The sequence below is a fragment of the Podarcis raffonei genome, chromosome 3 (assembly GCF_027172205.1).
Source record: "Podarcis raffonei isolate rPodRaf1 chromosome 3, rPodRaf1.pri, whole genome shotgun sequence".
Taxonomy (NCBI): domain Eukaryota; kingdom Metazoa; phylum Chordata; class Lepidosauria; order Squamata; family Lacertidae; genus Podarcis; species Podarcis raffonei.
In genome coordinates, this window is record NC_070604.1 from 102,972,711 (window position 1) to 102,990,025 (window position 17,315).

Consider the following 17,315-nt stretch of genomic DNA (forward strand, 5'->3'; position numbering starts at 1 on the left):
TTTACCTTTAAAGGAATGTATAGGTTCATACTCAGTACATACTAGGCATTCTTCAATTTATTCACTTGCAGGTGAAACATGGATATTCCAAGAGAGTGTGGTGTATGCTGTTTGGGAAAACTTTGTATTATTTCCGCAGCCAAGAAGACAAGGTATGTCTTTTTAACCTATTAAGGTATTAGAATTCATTTCTACTTACTTGTGACTTCAAGGTCGGAAGTCCTAGGTCATTTCTTAGTTCTCTTGAGACTGTGTGAGTAGGTACAAAGGGGTAATTTCACAAATTCAGCATTTGTTATTGGAAAACAAAACTTGAACCTGTAATTCTGGATGAAGGAAACATTTGTAGGTAGGAAATGTGTGTATATTATTGCTAGGACAGTGGCAACAAGAATGCTAAACTGGGTCTATCCCCTACATGCACATATACACACACAACTTAGTATGATGTTTGTCAGTTTTTCTACCAGTATGCTTTTCTCATTTACCTTACCTGATGTCTTTGCTTCTAGTTTCCTTTAGGCCAGATAAAACTCTGGGAGGCTAAAGTTGAAGAAGTTGACCGGTCCTGTGATTCAGATGAAGATTATGAGGCCAGTGGCCGTAGCCTGTTATCAACACACTATACAATCGTCATCCACCCTAAAGAACAAGGTCCCACTTACCTTCTTATAGGATCCAAGCATGAGAAGGTAGCAAATGGTTTATAATGTCTAGTCAATTTTTTATAGTGAACATAGAATAATATTTATCAAAGGGAAAAGTAAGTGGCACTGTGCAGATTCAGACATAATGCTAAAACTTAATTGAGTGTTACAAGGAGGCGCTGAAGTGAGCCTCAGGCTTTTTTAGTTCCCCTTTACCCTCAGAAGCTGAGGGTGTGTGTGGAATATTGACACCTTTCAGTTTAAGTATTTATTGTATGGTCTGTAGATTGCTTTACAGCTATATGGTATTCATCATGTGGGTGTGTATGCTGGAAGCAAAGCAAATTGGAGAATTTTAGTAATATTTTGATTACGTTGGGATGTAGAATGGGTTTTTATACTTAACAAAAACGGTTTTTTAAATTCAAAATGTGGTATTCTACTAAATTATACTCAGAGTAAACCTACTGCATTAATTTCAGTGGGCCTCTTCTCAGTAAAACTTTGTTGAATACCACCCAAACTTATGTTTGGGAGTAGATTGATCTACAAGGGTGTGGTTTTTGCTTATACCAGACTGTTCTAGGTAATTAATAAATAAAAACTAAAACTAATTTATGAAATGTTTTATTTTCTAGGACACTTGGCTCTATCACTTGACAGTTGCTGCTGGAAGCAGAAATATAAATGTTGGGACAGAGTTTGAACAGCTTGTCTGCAAGTTGTTAAATATCGAAGGTGAACCCAGTAAGTCAATTTCTTTTATTGCAAATTAGTTTGTATATTATATGACTATATAGTTGTTCCAAACTTGGCAAAGAAGAAAATAAGCTATTATTCCAGACATTTTTAAAAATTGGAAATACAATGCCATCTTGTAGTTTTCAAAAAGCTCACATAGGACTTTTTCTTCCAGGTAGAAGAGGCTGCCCCATCAGTCCTTGTCTATTGCATGAGGTTGCATGTTCGAATCCTGTATGGGGCAGCTGCATATTCCTGCATTGCAGGGAGTGGACTAGACAATCCTCAGGATCCCTTCCAACTCTACAATTCTATGAGTTGGGCAACCTGTGGCTCTCAGTCTAATTTCACACAGATGGGGGAGCCCAGAGGGAGAGAAGAGCAGGAGGGGAGGAACGCTGAAAATGGAGGAGATGGGGTAACAAACCCTCTCCAAGCAACCTGTCTTTTCCCTAGCAACCTGCTGGACAAAGAAGGGTTCGGGGAGAAAATGGGTTGCAGACAGAGAGAAAAGGGGTGGCCTCAGCCACCTCCAGCATGAATCCCCCCTAAAATAAGTTCCCTAGTCCTGGTTAAGGGGAAATCAGGTGCAATGGACCAGTTCTTCAAACTGAAAACCTGGTATATGTAGAATGTTTTCAACTTGTTTCATTTGATTTGCACATATACCTATTTGATTTTATTAAAAATATCTCTTCAACGTACCTGTCATAGTTAGACTTGATAGAAAATCTTTGTCTCAATTAAGCCATCAAAGCTTTAAACTCTTGACACTGTCACTAGCACTGTGATTTTACTAGACAGGAGTGGTGTAGCAGGGGCCTATTAACATTTTACAAAAATACAGTGATATTTCTGCCCCCTAGAAGTTTGAAACAGTGCACACTGAAGCCTCCTACATAGGATTTCAAATCATCAAGTACATCATTTGGGGGTTTGCCCATTCAAAAATAAAATAACATTTAGGAAGCATTGTTGCTACTTTTTTCAAATAGTGTTTTTAAAATGGTTGCATAATGCTTTGAGGAAAGAGCCCAGGGGGAAATGTAGATTTAGTAAAAGCATATGTGGTATTATGCCGGAGTATTTGTACAAATATTTGTACACACACATCTTGCCTTATGTGAAATCGTTCCTTTTTCCAAGTTGATGATGATGATGATGATGAATAGTTTTGTTTGTTTATATAACTCCCTTCCTCTCAGTGGAGCCCAGGGTGGTGAACAAAACAATAAAAAGTATGTCACTTGTACATTATTATTTTAATATATTTTTAAACAGCATAGCTATAATAACAATATACAGCTGGACAATAATACTGTTAAGACCCAGGACATGTTTCAAAAGCATAGGCAGACAAATATGTTTGTAGCAGAGAACTGAAACTTAACTGCACAGGGGGACAATTGCATTTTCCCAGCAAAGGAATTCCATAGTTGGGTGCTGCCACAAAGAAGGCCCTGTCTCAAGTAACCATACCATGGGCCATGCCCTTGGATGAGCTCATGAGCCAGGCATCTCCATCTCTTCTCAAAGATGGGTTAGTCAGGCACTCCTTTAAATTTGTATGTATGTCTTAACTTTCTTGTAGAGCAGAGTTGGGGAACCTCAGTCCTGGAGGTTGAATGTAGTCCAGCAGGCCTCGTAGTATATCTTGATTTCAGTAAAGCTTTTGACAAAGTCCCCCATGATATTCTTGCGAGGAACCTAGTAAAATGTGGGGTGAATGGCGTAACTGTTAGGTGGATTTGTAGCTGGTTGACTGACTGAACCCATCAGCTTGTCAACTTCATGTTAGGTCTCTCTTAAGAACCTGCAAAAGACTAGTTCTAAATAATAATGTTATTACTTTAAATAGATGACTGTGTCTCTTTTTGTGCCCCAGCTTCCCAGATCTGGAGGCACCCTGCACTTTGTCACAGCAAAGATGGGATTACATCTCCTCTTACAACCCTCCCATCTGAAGCATTGCAAACAGAAGCTTTAAAATTATTTAAGGTAAAAAAAAAGTAACTTTTTATGTGGTTGGGAATGATTTTATCCTTTTAGTATATTTTATTTGAAATGGTATAGAATGCGTATTATAGTGCAGCCTTTTTCATGACTGATCAGACAGTAAGTTCCATGAGTTCAATGGGACTTCTAGGTAAACACCTAAAAACATTTAATAGGAAGTAAGCCTGATTAGAAGCAACATCACTTCTGAGTAAACTTACTTCTGAGTAAACACACATAGGATTGTGAATTTGAATATTGACTTTCAAAAACCAGCCTTGCAGAAATGCCTAAATGTGCCCAGACATTGGCTTTGATAGTTTTCTATAGGATTGCTGATCAGATCGTCGGCGGTTCGAATCCCCGCGACGGGGTGAGCTGCCGTTGCTCTGTCCCAGCTCCTGCCAACCTAGCAGTTCGAAAGCACGTCAAAGTGCAAGTAGATAAATAGGTACCGCTCCGGTGGGAAGGTAAACGACGTTTCCATGCGCTGCTCTGGTTCGCCAGAAGCGGCTTAGTCATGCTGGCCACATGACCCGGAAGCTGTATGCCGGCTCCCTCAGCCAATAAAGCGAGATGAGCGCCGCAACCCCAGAGTCGGTCACAACTGGACCTAATGGTCAGAGGTCCCTTTACCTTTACTCTCTCGTAGCAGTGTATGTCTGTTTCTTTGACTCACTTGCTACACTTATGAACCACCTTGCTTCCAAAGTGCCAAAGGCAGTTTACAATTTCAAATAATGGCTGAGAGTGAGGAAGAGGGAAATATGCAAATTCATAATACAGCTCTTTCATGATGTTATATAAATAAATTACACAATATAACTGTGGAGGTGGTTTGTGAAGGAAACATTTATGGGAGAGAGCATGGCTCAGTGGTAAAGCAGAGCATATGCTTTGCATGCAGAAGGTCCTAAATTCAGTCCCTAGCATTGCCTCTTAAAAGATCAGACAGCAGGTCATGTGAAAGACCATAGAAGGCCATAGCCACTCAGAGCAGACAGCGCTGGGCTAAGTGAACAAATAGTCTAATCTGGTACAAGGCAGCTTCATGCATTCTGATAATTCTGGGAAGGGAGAAGCCAACTAGCAGTTGGATCCATAGAACTGATTGCCCTTCTTCAAATAACTCTATCTGTACATCAGCCACCCATTGTCAATGAAGACAAAGTTCTTTCAAGTTTAAATTGGTTTTTTTATACCCTTGTAATTCAGCTTAAGTTGATATGAAACCTCCCCCCAATTAGATTTAATTAAATTTAAAATGCAAAATGGAAATTATTTTTTTCTTGTTCTCTGTTGCAGACTTGCCAGTTGTTTATAAATGCAGCAGTGGACTCTCCTGCCATTGACTACCATGTATCCTTGGCCCAAAGTGCTTTACAAGTCTGTCTCACACATCCAGAGCTTCAAAATGAAATCTGTTGCCAGTTGGTTAAGCAGACAAGAAGGCGGCAACCCCCAAATCAGATGGGACCAGTGCAGGTACTGAACACTTTTACACCTTTCCTGAGGGATTGACTTTGATGAGTTTGTACCAAAACTTCTTGGTTACAGTGTGGAGGTGGAAGACAATCCATAAGATTACAGCATGGGTAGTCTCTGCACAAGGCGGGTGGCAGAAAAGGAAGGGGAAGGGCATGGAATGCAAAATGGGCAGCAGAATAAGAAAGACGAGTGGGTTCAGAAATGGGGCATCTTCTTTGGCCTGCGTTCCTGGTTGCTCAATGTCCACTATGTTCATAAGCCTCCTTGTGCTTGGAGGCTGTTTGATCCCGAAAGAAACTTCAGATTATGATGCTGATCTTTCTCCTTGCCCAGGCCTGGCAGCTTTTAGCACTCTGCATTGGACTCTTCCTTCCACAGCACCCATTCCTTTGGCTCATCAAACTTCACTTGAAGAAGAATGCAGATTCCAGGTATACCTTCCAGGAAAATCAGACCATCAAAGGCTAAATGATTGCCTTCTGTTATGAACGAGTATAATTTAATGGCTGTAGAAATGCAGCACTGTTGCTTCTACAGATGTTAATTCTTTTTCATGTTAATTATTGACATTGCTCCATTGGTATTGCTGTTAATTTACATATTTCATGTTAGTTCCCTGCCCAAGTAATATAAAGCCTTTGGTTTGACCATTTATAAAGTTGTAACTCCACTGAATATTGAAATGGGGTCATTGGCATTACACTATCATTCTGTTTTTCAAGTTTTTCAACTTTGGAAACTGTGATATTGGAATAAAAGTTAGTAGATACACATGCATTTTACCTGATCCCTCACACCTATGTTAAAGAAGACCAGGAAAATATGAAAAGACATTATAATATTATCTCACTCAAAAACTCAGTTGTTGGTATGCATATTCACAACACCATCCTACATTTCATGTTTGGATCCCTGTCCGACTCATATAACCATTCTTAGTAGGGGATGGGAAGAAAGAAGCAGAATAGATTGCCATGTGACTTGTCAAAAACATTCTTGAACATATTGTTTAACCATTATATGTGTCAGGGAACTGCCATCGGAGCCAGGAGTGGAGGCAAGGCTCCCAAGCGATGCCGGAGAAGGGCCCAGCAGGGAGAGAGGGGACTCATTGGCTGGGGAAGGAAATCAGCGTAACACCAGGGATAAAGTGGGGCGGATGGGGGAATCGGAGAGGGGTCTCCAGGACTCTTCGCCGGAGACCAGCGGGGAGAGCACAGGTCCTCCGCTACCCACACCCACCCTGCGCAGAAGACTTCCGCGCAGGGAAAGTAGGTGTAGACTTGGCGTCAAAGAACTTCTTTGCTGGAAGAAGTTCAAGAAACGCCCACTGACGGATTCTGCTAGCGACTGAAACAGCCACGAAGTGAAGGGCTGTCCAGCCAGGAAAAGGTTTAACCAGGCAACCTTGCCAAGAGTGGCGGCAACTTACGCACGAGCAACCCCATATAACCATTACAATATGTTAAAATAATCTGTTGAAATCCCTGCTGTTTTCAGTTTGTTATGAAGCCTTGTTTTGTGTTCACAGAACTGAATTTGGAAAATACGCAATTTACTGTCAACGATGTGTAGAAAGGACACAACAGAATGGTGACAGGGAAGCCAGACCATCAAGAATGGAAATTCTTTCTACACTTCTAAGAAATCCCTACCATCATTCCTTACCTTTTAGTATTCCAGTGCATTTCATGAATGGCATATACCAGGTAGGCGTGAACCGTAAAATGATGGAGTATTGGTTATGCTGTCAGAAATATTTAAAGATGCTGTGGCTCTGCTTTCTTCCTCATCAACAAACAGATTGATATTTTTTATCCATTGGATAAATCGTTTGTGCTTTTCTTTAAAAAATGTATGGTTTGGGTCTGAAACTTCCCTTCCACAGGATACATTCTGTAAATGGAAGAGCATCTTTGGATACAACCTCTGTATGTACCAAGATTTTCACCACAGCACTTGCTTCTTCAATATCTAAGCTTTGTGAGAACTTATTTCACTTTTATGTTTCACTTGTTTTGTCTAGGTTGTTGGCTTTGATGCTTCTACCACAGTGGAAGAATTTCTAAACACACTCAATCAAGACACAGGAATGAGAAAACCAGCCCAGTCGGGTTTTGCTTTGTTTACTGATGATCCTTCTGGCAAAGATGTAGAACACTGTCTTCAAGGAAACATCAAGGTAAACAATCCCTTTAATGAGCTCACAGTCAAAATTACCTTTGAGTTGCAAAAGAAAACATTTTCCTTATTTAAGCGTGTTTCATTTTTCTTGGCGCACATTGACCGGGGTGGGGAAGCAAACAAATGCTTGATTGTTTTAAGCACAAATGGTAGTTTTAGAAAGCTCATTAAAGATAGCTGTGGGAAGACAGGGGGAACTTGAAAAGGATTTATGGGAATATTTTTGGTGACTTTGTGATACATGGGAATGGTGTTATAACAGTTTCCCATATGGGTTTGTGGTGTATTGCTAAACAGGAAGTGGGGAAAGTTCTACACCACTATCCACACAGAGGACACTCTGTTGATGTCAATATTTTCCACAAATATTTAACACAAATTTATGCGGTAAGCCCTACAGCAGACAAGTATGGCATACTTGTCATGCACAATGTTTTCCATTATCATGGTAACAAAATGGTCATAAGTCACATTGATTTCAGTGATAGCTCCAGGTCAGATGTCCCTAGGCGTTCTAGGGACCTGTGTGTGTTTACTCATATCCCGCTAAGTTCAATGGGGTTCACCCCAGAAAAGTTTGCATAGAATTACAACTTAAGTCTTTTAGTGACTATTGCTATAAAATCAGTACTAATTAAAGTGTACAAATTCTGTTTGGGCATATTTTGCCATAACTCTGTTCTGCCTTGTGGTTTTCCTTGTAGATCTGTGACATTATTTCTCGATGGGAGCAGGCATCTAAAGAGCAGCAGCCTGGGAAATGTGAAGGCACAAGAACAGTGAGACTGACTTACAAAAACAGGTAATACAAACGTGTCCCTAGGAGTCATTGCTCTTACATATATTTATAGTCTATTTGCAGACAGAGATGAGCTCTCATAACTGAATTCAGTGCCAGCGCTCAGGAAGTCATCGTGTGAATTAATAGTTTAATAAGAAGTTAAGCCCATGAGCCAGGAATGAGAAACTTGTGGTCATCCAGATGGTAATGGGCCAATTCCTATCAAGGTACAGATGTTTCAGCAGGGTTATTGTCAATTTAGCATTAAAGAGGATGTTAATTTCATTGGCCTACAGAAATAAATAGTCTGTTTAAAGCTGGTAATTATTCCTCCAGGTATTTATACAGAGCATCATTAGCTTTCACATTATCTGACCCTTGAATAGCACAATTTCAAGTCCTTACTAGAACTGATTGTGAATTTTATTTCATAAAAAATATACATTGCTTAATTGTAAAAAAAAACCTTTAAACAGTTTACAAAAAGATAATATAATAAAATCAAAGAAAAAAATCACCATACTTTAAAACATACAAAAATTAAAATACTAAAACAGATTAAAATTACCTCCACTTTCTAAGCATCTGGGTAAAAGGTAAAGGGACCCCTGACAGTTAAGTCCTGTAGCAGATTTCTCTGGGGTTGCAGCGCTCATCTCGCTTTACGGGCTGAGGGAGCCAGCGTTTGTCCGCGGACAGTTTTTCCGGGTCATGTGGCCAGCATGACTAAGCCGCTTCTAGTGCAACGGAACACCGACACCAGAGCAGAGCACGGAAACACCGTTTACCTTCCCGCCGGAGCGGTACCTATTAATCTACTTGCACTTTTTTTGGCGTGCTTTCGAACTGCTAGGTTGGCAGGAGCTGGGACCGAGCAACAGGAGCTCACCCCGTAGCAGAGATGCAAGCCACCAACCTTTTGATCGGCAAGCCCAAGGCTCAGTGGTTTAGACCACAGCGCCACCCACGTCCCAAACATCTGGCTTGTCTAAACAAGAATGTTTTTAAGCAGGTGTGAAAAAGAGTACAGTGAAAGCGCCTGGTTGATATCAATAGGCAGGGAGTTCCAAAGTATAGGTGCTGCTACACTAAATGATTGAGTTCTTACACATGCAGAATGAGTATTATGTGGCATCTGTAATACTAGTTCCTTTTCACTTAGTTACTTGGGTATACTCATGCAATTTTCAATTTTGTAGTTTGTCACTCTTTCTTTTTGTAGGCTGTATTTTTCAGTTCAAATACGTGGGGAGACAGAAAGGGAAAAGCTGCTGTTGATGTATCAGACAAACGATCAAATTGTAAATGGGCTTTTCCCTGTAAACAAAGAGCTGGCACTAGAACTGGCAGCACTTATGGCACAGGTAAGGATCATTTGTGGTTGACCAGATTTGTAATTTAAAAGTACCCTCCACACATTTCTTTTGTGATATGAAATAGCAGATAAATCTAACAATCACATTTTGTATCTTGGGACTTCAGACAGCATACATGGAATTATTCTGTTTTTTTAATTTACAACCCTGTGAGGTAGGCCAAAATTGTGTGACTGGCCCAAGGTCACCCAGTGAATTTCCTGACTGCATTGTATTAGAATCCAAGTCTGCCCAGTCAAAGTCCAACAAAGCTGACTTGCCTTGTATAACCAAGACTGGGAGTGGGGAGAGCATGAATTGGGAGAAGTAGATTTGACTGACCTCTGCCCACCTTCAGGTACTCAGTGCAGCACCAGCCAAGGTTGGCTGTCCCTGTGGTCCATATGACATGCATTCAGTTTGCCAGAAAACTCTTTTCGTCTTGGAGTGGGCCTTTTAACTGTTGTTGGGCCAGCAGGACAGATGGTGGGTGCTGTTGGTTTACCCTGTTGCCTAATGGTCTCCCTGACCGAGATGTTGGAGGTAATATTGAACATAGTGTTGGAGAACACCAGGGTGGTGTTTCTGAGCGGCTTCAGACCAAGGTTGCTTTGTCTGGTCTAGCTTTGGATTTCATGCCCTCCATGGCAACCATGGGGCTGTCACAAGTTGTCTATCAGCCAACTCATTCGGCAGGGCACAAATCTTCAATTCAGGATGAGTGGGGGGGCGTGGTTGAAGGAATACCTGGATCCTTTGCTGGCAGGGGATGGTGGGAGTTGTAGTCCAAAAACATTGGAGGGTACTAGGTTGGTGAAGACTGTGTTAGACTCTTCCATGCAATTTTTTTCTGTGTGCCCCATTAATATTGACAGTTCAGCTATTAAGTATGAAATAGCTCATAGATCTTGTTATCACAGCTCATAATGTTATTTATTCAATAAATTTAATATAATTGGCAGATACGTGAGAATTACATATTAGACTGTAGGTACTGAAATAACATTGAAGTGTGGAAATATGCATGTAAAAACAATCTTACTTATTTCTTTGCATATCTACTAGGTGGAGATTGGGGACTTTGAACGACCTTTCTCAACTCCAACAGGGCAAATCACTTCCCAGTCAAAATCTAATCAAACTTTAAAGCAAGTTGTGGAAAAGTTTTACCCCAAAAGATATAGGGATGGATGTTTAGAAGAACAATTGAGGTATGCTGCTAAAGGCTTTACTCCCCCCCCCCCATTTAAACAAACTGAATGGGGAAAGTGCAGTTTTTAGTCTTTTTCATTTTTTAGTGTTGTTATTTAAATAGATTTATTGTCTTACTTATTCCAAAACAACCTCAGATCTCTGAATGATGGGCAGTATAAATACCTTCAAAAGAAATGATGCTATTGTCTGCCAAAACATATTCTCGGATTAACTGCCCTAGCCTTGTGACCTGTAATCATTTTCCTGGCCACATATCCCTATTCTCCAGTTATTTAGAAATGGTCTCCTGCCGTTACACCATTCCTTGCCCAAACAAAAGTGCAAATTTTACTGAAATTTAAAACTCCACCAGCAGACCTAGAGTAGGCCTGGGCCTTGGGAAGAGAGAGAAAGGAATGGAGCACTATTTTCAGGTGGCCCATTTTATTATCCCATTTCTTAAGAGGCCAATTTTAATTTGTAGACTGAGATAGCAAAGAGAGATCAGAATACTTAATTATCACATGTTGGATTTTGATTTGAAATGCTGTTTTGCTTCTCCCTCTCCCTGCTACTTATGACTTAAACATCCTTATGCTTAATGTAAATAGACAGCTTTGTCAGCGACTGTCAACAAAATGGATGGCTCTCCGTGGTCATAGCGCTGCAGACTGTGTGCGCATTTACCTTGCTGTTGCTCGAAAGTGGCCTTTCTTTGGTGCCAAATTATTTGCAGCAAAAGTAAGACTTTCTTTCTTTCTTTCTTTCTTTCTTTCTTTCTTTCTTTCTTTCTTTCATCAATTACGCAGGCAGGGCCACACAGATAAGTGTGTATACCTGGGTCCTCCTGATGTCTTTGGACTCCAATTCCCATCAGTCCCAGTCAGTATTGCCAGTGGCTAGGGATGATGGGAGTCGTAGTCCATCGGGGGGGCACTAGTTCCCCACCCTAGCGGGCAGGATTGCAGCATGACTGCAATCCTGTATGCATAAGGAGACCCATGCACCTAATTGACCCACATCCCTTAATTTTAATGAGTCTACCCTGAGTTAAACTTGTAAGTAGCAGAGAAGTTGGTGCATGAGGCTTTCTAGATTTGTCCCACTCCCACTTAAGACAAACCTGCTGGATCAGTGGCCAACCAGATTAGCACAACAGAAATCCATCCACCTGCAATTCCCAGCAACCAGTATTCAGAGCTATGCTGCCTCTGACAGTGGAGGTAAAACAAAAACAAATTCATGGAGGACAAGGCTATGTGGTTTCTGGGGGGTGGGGGTTGTTCCTGGAAATTATAGGCCAATTAACTTAAAGTTTATCCTGGGAAGATTAGTGGAAAGTATTGTTAAAGCTAAAATAACCAAGCATATAGAATAACAAGCCTTGCTGAAATAGAGACAGTTCAGCTTCTGCAAGTGCAAGTACTGTCAATAAGTAGATATATAGAAGCAATCCTTGTACTTGGACTTTCAAAAAGCTTTTGACAAAGTACCTCAGCAAAGGCTCCTGCATGAACTTAGCAGTCATGGAATAAGAGAAGAGGTCCTCTTATGGATCAGGAATTCATTAGGAAGCATAGAGTAGGAATAAATGTATAGTTCTTCAAATGGAGGGATGTGGAAAGCATTGGTTATTGGGACCTATGCTTTTAAATGCAATTCAGTGTTAGCAAGTGTAATGTTCACACAGAAATAGAACTATATAATAATGATATCATTTTTCTCTGTCACCTCAGAAATGCAAAAATACTTCTATTGCTTGCCTTCAGTCACTTCTCTTTTTCTCGTATCTGACTATCCTCTACCTCAGTAATTTAAAGCAGTGCATCAAATAGTTCACTTTTATTCAGTTCATAATTGTAGCTAATTTCAGTATATCTTCTTTGTAGCCTCTGATAATATCAACATTGGAGAGTTCTTTGGTATGGCTTGCTGTTTATGAAGATGGCATAAACATTCTTGAATACAGCTCTATGGTAAGGGAAGATAGTTGAAAGAAAGGGGTAATACAAAATCTGTGAGCCATGTTAACCAATACAGTCTCTCTCCATTAATCTTTAACAAACTTGTGCAATGGGTTAATATGTCCCGTGCACTTAGAATCTGAACTAACAGACTAAGCAGCTAACTATTAAAGGAATTGCTTAAAGGTTTGCATTTTAATAAGTACTAATGTGAAATTATGCTCATAAGTGCCATGTGCGGTGTTTATGTGTGGGAACTTTTGTGTCCATACCTTACAGTGGCATTTACCCAAAAAAGTATTATGAAAGGAAGGGTTCCTTTGAAGCTGCACCCTATGAGAGGGGCTGCCATTGGAAGAAAATATGTTCTAATTTTAGTCCGTCTCTGCGTTTGTTTTTATTTTCCCAGTATTACTACATGCACACGAACACACACAATCATGCATTAATATATACTTGTCTAAAAAAAAGGGTAAAGGACCCATGAAAGTTAAGTCCAGTCGCAAACTTCTCTGGGGTTTCAGCGCTCATTTTGCTTTGCTGGCCAAGGGAGCCAACATTTGTCTGCAGACAGTTTTTCCGGGTCATGTGGCCAGCATGACTAAGCCGCTTCTGGCAAAACCAGAGCAGTTCATGGAAACGCCGTTTACCTTCCCACCGGAGCAGTACCTATTTATCTACTTGCTCTTTGACATGCTTTCGAACTGCTAGGTTGGCAGGAGCAGGGACTGAGCAACGGGAGCTCACCCCGTCGCGGGGATTCAAACCTCCAACCTTCCGATCGGCAAACCCTAGGGTCAGTAGTTTAGACCACAGCAGCACCCACGTCCCCATACACATGTCTATATGAAGATAAATAGTCTGGATAGAAATAGTTGGGCTAATGAGCCATGTGCTGGTAAATTTCGGGTGGTGTTCTACACAGAGCTGCCTTTGAAAGCTGCACAGAAGCTACGACTAGTGCACAGTTCATTGAGCAGCGTGCTAAACAGTATTAGCAGAACATCTAGGACACCTGCCCTCCAAGGCATGCATTGGTTATCAGTTTGTTTCCAAATTCAGTTTAAGGTGTATGCTACTGTGCAAAGCCCGTATCATTTCAGTATCTGATGGAGCATCTTCTCCCATGTACACTTGCCCAAAATTTAAGATCATCAGGGGAGGCCCTGCTTGCGGTACTGCCACCCTTTGATGTGCAAGGGATGGTGGCAGATGGGAATGCTTTCTCTGCGGTGCCTCCCAGATATGGAACTGACTCTTTTAGGAGGTGCGCCTGGCGCCTTGATGGTACTTTATTTGTTGCTTAGTAAAGATCTACCTCTTCACCCAGGCTTTTGGGAGCACATGAATTATTTTAGATCAGATTGTTCCCCCCTCCCCCCCCCCCCCCCGCTCCACCTTCTTCACTGATGTCATCTTTTGTGTTTTAATTCTGCTTTAAAGTGATATTTTAATATTGTTTTGTATGTTTTATTGACTATATGCACCCTACCTGGGACTTTGCAGTGAAGGGTAGGTACCAGATTTAAATAAATAAATATGATGTAGGACATGGGTTGCCAACCTACAGGTGAAACTCGGAAAATTAGAATATCGTGGAAAAGTTCATTTATTTCAGTAATTCAACTTAAAAGGTGAAACTAATATATGAGATAGACTCATGACATGCAAAGCGAGATATGTCAAGCCTTTATTTGTTATAATTCAGGCCCACAGCTGGGAAGAGGGCGGGGTTAGCTCTCCCCTCGCCAACTGTGACCACCACCACCAACCCGCAAAAAAAAGCATCCCCTGTTGCAATTAGGTTTGGAAACAAAATACAAAACATTCTATTGCCTCCAGTACAAGGCTTCTTTCAAGCCTGATTGCAGCAGAAAGTATTTTTCAGCAGGGTGTGTGTCACAGTTGAAGAGAGGGCAGTTGAGCCTTCCCTTTGCAGGTGTGACCCCCACCCCACCCCCAAAAAAACCTCCCCCCACTAGAGTTAGGCTTGAAAGAAGCCTCTTGTTGGCTATTGCTTCTTTCGGGCTTAAAATGGCAATGCAGAAGGAGTACCAAGGAATGGTGAGGACCAAGAAAGGTCTTGATGGGCATGTGTAGCCACAGTATGCAGTGAGCCTGCCACAAAATAGCTTATTGGGGCATATATGGTGTTGGTCATGTAATGGAAAGATTTCGGCTGCAATTCTTGCAAACTTAGCTAACCGTAAGCACACTGAACACAACCAGACTTTCTTCTGAGTAGAAATGCATCACGTTTAATTCTCCATCTGCCTACATATGGTGCCATCCACTAGAATCTTTTAAAAAGACATTTATAATTATTAATTAGCATATTTTCATCAGATTTTGTAATGAAGAAATTGTATTCAAACTATAAAAATCTGTTTTTGCTCTTTTTCCTGCTTGCATGAAACTTTTGTTTTTTCTTCTGTTTTTCAAGAGGTTAATAGTGACATATTTATATAAGAACCTAATGACATTTGGAGGCTATCAAGATGACTTCATGCTGGTGGTCAACAATGTGCACACACAAGAAAAGCAAACTGAAAAGTTGCTGTTTGCTATGGCCAAGCCAAAGGTTGGTATGTTAACTGGTCCTTTGTTATCTTGCATATAGAATCATAGAATTGCAGAGTTGGAAGCTACCCCAAGTGTCATCTAATCCAGCCTTCTGCAATGCAGGAGTCTCAACTAAAGCACCTGTGACAGATGGATTTTTAACCTCTGCTTAAAAACCTCCAATGAAAGAGAGTCTGCAACCTCCTGAGGGAGTATATTTCACTGTTGAACAGCTCTTGCTGTCAGAAAATTCTTGATATTTAGTCAGAATCTCCTTTCTTGTAACTTGAAGCCATTGGTTTGAGTCCTACCCTCCAGAGCAGGAGGAAACAAGCTTGAAGATGGCTATCATACCTCCTCTCAGTATCCTCTTTTTCAGGCTAAACATACTCACCTCCTTCAATAGTTTCTCATAAGGCTTAGTTTCCAGACCCTTGATCATCTTGGTTGCCCTCCTCTACACACACTCCTGCTTGTCAACATCCTTCTTAAATTGTGGCGCCAGAACTAGACACAGTATTCCAGATGTGGTCTGACCAAGGCAGAAAGGAGTGGTACCATTAGTTCCCTTGATCTGGTCACTATACATCTTTTGATGCAGCCTAGAATAGCATTAGCTTTTCTTTTCTTTTTGGTGCTGCTGCATCACGCTCTTGACTTATGTTAAACTTGTGGTCCACTAAGACCCCTAGATCCTTTTCACATGTTCTACTAATAAGCCAGGTGTTCCCCATCTTATATTTGTACAGCTGGTCCTTCCTACCTAACATTTCTCCCTATTGACATTCCTATTGTTAGTTTGGAAATACCACTTAAGTTCAGCCTCTCAATATGCTGTAAGTTATAGCCCTGTTTGCTTAGAGATGCAAACATTTTAGATGTGCAGATTGTCTTCTACATCTCTAATTTTTGCTATTTCAATTTTTTTAGATTCTTGAGATTACGCTACTCATCGCTAGTTATATTAACGATTTCCATCAGCAAAAGGGAGCTGCTCACCACCTTTCTGCTCCAGCGACAGTGTCTCCACAGGCAGAAAGACAGAAAACTAAAGACATAGGGTGTCATCCATTTATGTTGAAGAACAGACCAACCAAAGGACCTACCTTGTTATGAAAAGATCATGTGCCTGTGAAAATGCATACTGGCTGAATGTTTATGTATTTTGGGTACTACATTGGAAAAGGAATGTCTGATTGAAGTTGGATGAAATACTAGTGATGCTTACCATGAGCCAATTCTGCTCCCATGTGTGACCTCCTTTTTCTCAATTACTCCAGAGGCACCCAAAGTATTACGAAAACCAAACATATGGACACATGCATGTTCTTTATATTCGTCTGCCTGGATAGGCAGAAGAAACACTGTGAACCTGGTTAATAATTAGTAGTTAGAAGTGCAATGCTTTGAATACCAATAGTTTCATACACGCCCTGCCCTTTCTCCACTTCTTTGTGGTCCTTTTTGGTTTTCCTAACTTGTTCCTGGAATTAAAACATCTAAAGCAAACTTCTAATTAAGCTGTGTGTCAATTTTGGAAGGATAACGTATCAGATGACAACAGCTACTGTTTGGGGCTAATATTGTTCCAATCAAAGCATTCCAAAAAAACATTCCATAGGCATTAGATTTGTGAAAGGTATTTCTTTTTTTAATGACATTTGCTCTTAAAACTGCAATTGTAGGAGTTCTGCTAACAAATACCAGTTTCAAGGAGGAGAGTGGTAGCATGTTGAATCTGAATGATGTGCTTTGGGGCCAGAATGTACCAAGAGAACAAAGGATAATTCAGACTGCCTAGTGTGAGGGCAATTCTTTGACATTAAAAAAAAATAATAACTTTCATCTCTATTATATGTAAGGAACAGTAGATTTCACACTCCAGCTGAAAGTCATTGAATGATAAGTAATTAAATGCTGAGGTATGTAGTAATGTGCTTTTACATGTGAATTGGGTCTAAGGGACACTGCTCAACTTGAAAATTTGCTTAGTGTTTAAAAAGCCTGCTATCTAGTCTCTATTTTCAGGTAGATCTCCCTTCTGTACCTTTTCCATCAGCTCTCCTTATCTTGTACAGTCGTACCTTGGAAGTTGAACAGAATCCATTCTGGAAGTCCGTTTGACTTCCAAAACGTTCAGAAACCAGAGTGCGGCTTCTGATTGGCTACAGGAGCTTCATTCGGAAGCCATGGAAGCCCCATCAGACATTCGGGTTCCAAAGAACGTTCACAAACCAGAATACTCACTTCTGGGTTTGCAGCATTTGGGAGCCAAAACATCTGAGTAACAAGGCGTTCGGGATCCAAGGTACGACTGTACTGTAAATCTAGTCTCTTAAATTGGAAGTTTAAATTGGAATCAAAGCAACCTTTGATTTATTTATGTACAATACTTGTAATCACT

The 17,315-nt window shown here is 40.7% G+C and overlaps 1 protein-coding gene across 3 annotated transcripts in view; it reads left to right on the forward strand.

Moving 5' to 3' along the window:
* The window catches only part of PLEKHH2 (pleckstrin homology, MyTH4 and FERM domain containing H2), a 69,302-nt gene extending 52,298 nt beyond the window's left edge, over positions 1–17,004 (forward strand). For 2 of the 3 annotated variants that reach the window (XM_053383340.1, XM_053383342.1), the window contains 15 exons: positions 72–152; positions 513–692; positions 1,286–1,394; positions 3,274–3,386; positions 4,689–4,868; positions 5,205–5,302; positions 6,403–6,580; positions 6,898–7,053; positions 7,760–7,857; positions 9,059–9,200; positions 10,257–10,402; positions 10,997–11,126; positions 12,275–12,361; positions 14,793–14,930; positions 15,842–17,004. In XM_053383340.1, coding sequence (XP_053239315.1) covers positions 72–152; positions 513–692; positions 1,286–1,394; positions 3,274–3,386; positions 4,689–4,868; positions 5,205–5,302; positions 6,403–6,580; positions 6,898–7,053; positions 7,760–7,857; positions 9,059–9,200; positions 10,257–10,402; positions 10,997–11,126; positions 12,275–12,361; positions 14,793–14,930; positions 15,842–16,027 — 2,022 coding nt within the window. In that variant the 3' untranslated portion in view covers positions 16,028–17,004. The remainder of the gene's footprint in view (positions 1–71; positions 153–512; positions 693–1,285; positions 1,395–3,273; positions 3,387–4,688; positions 4,869–5,204; positions 5,303–6,402; positions 6,581–6,897; positions 7,054–7,759; positions 7,858–9,058; positions 9,201–10,256; positions 10,403–10,996; positions 11,127–12,274; positions 12,362–14,792; positions 14,931–15,841) is intronic. The other variant, XM_053383341.1, reaches the window with a different exon arrangement.
* Positions 17,005–17,315: the final 311 nt, after the last annotated feature.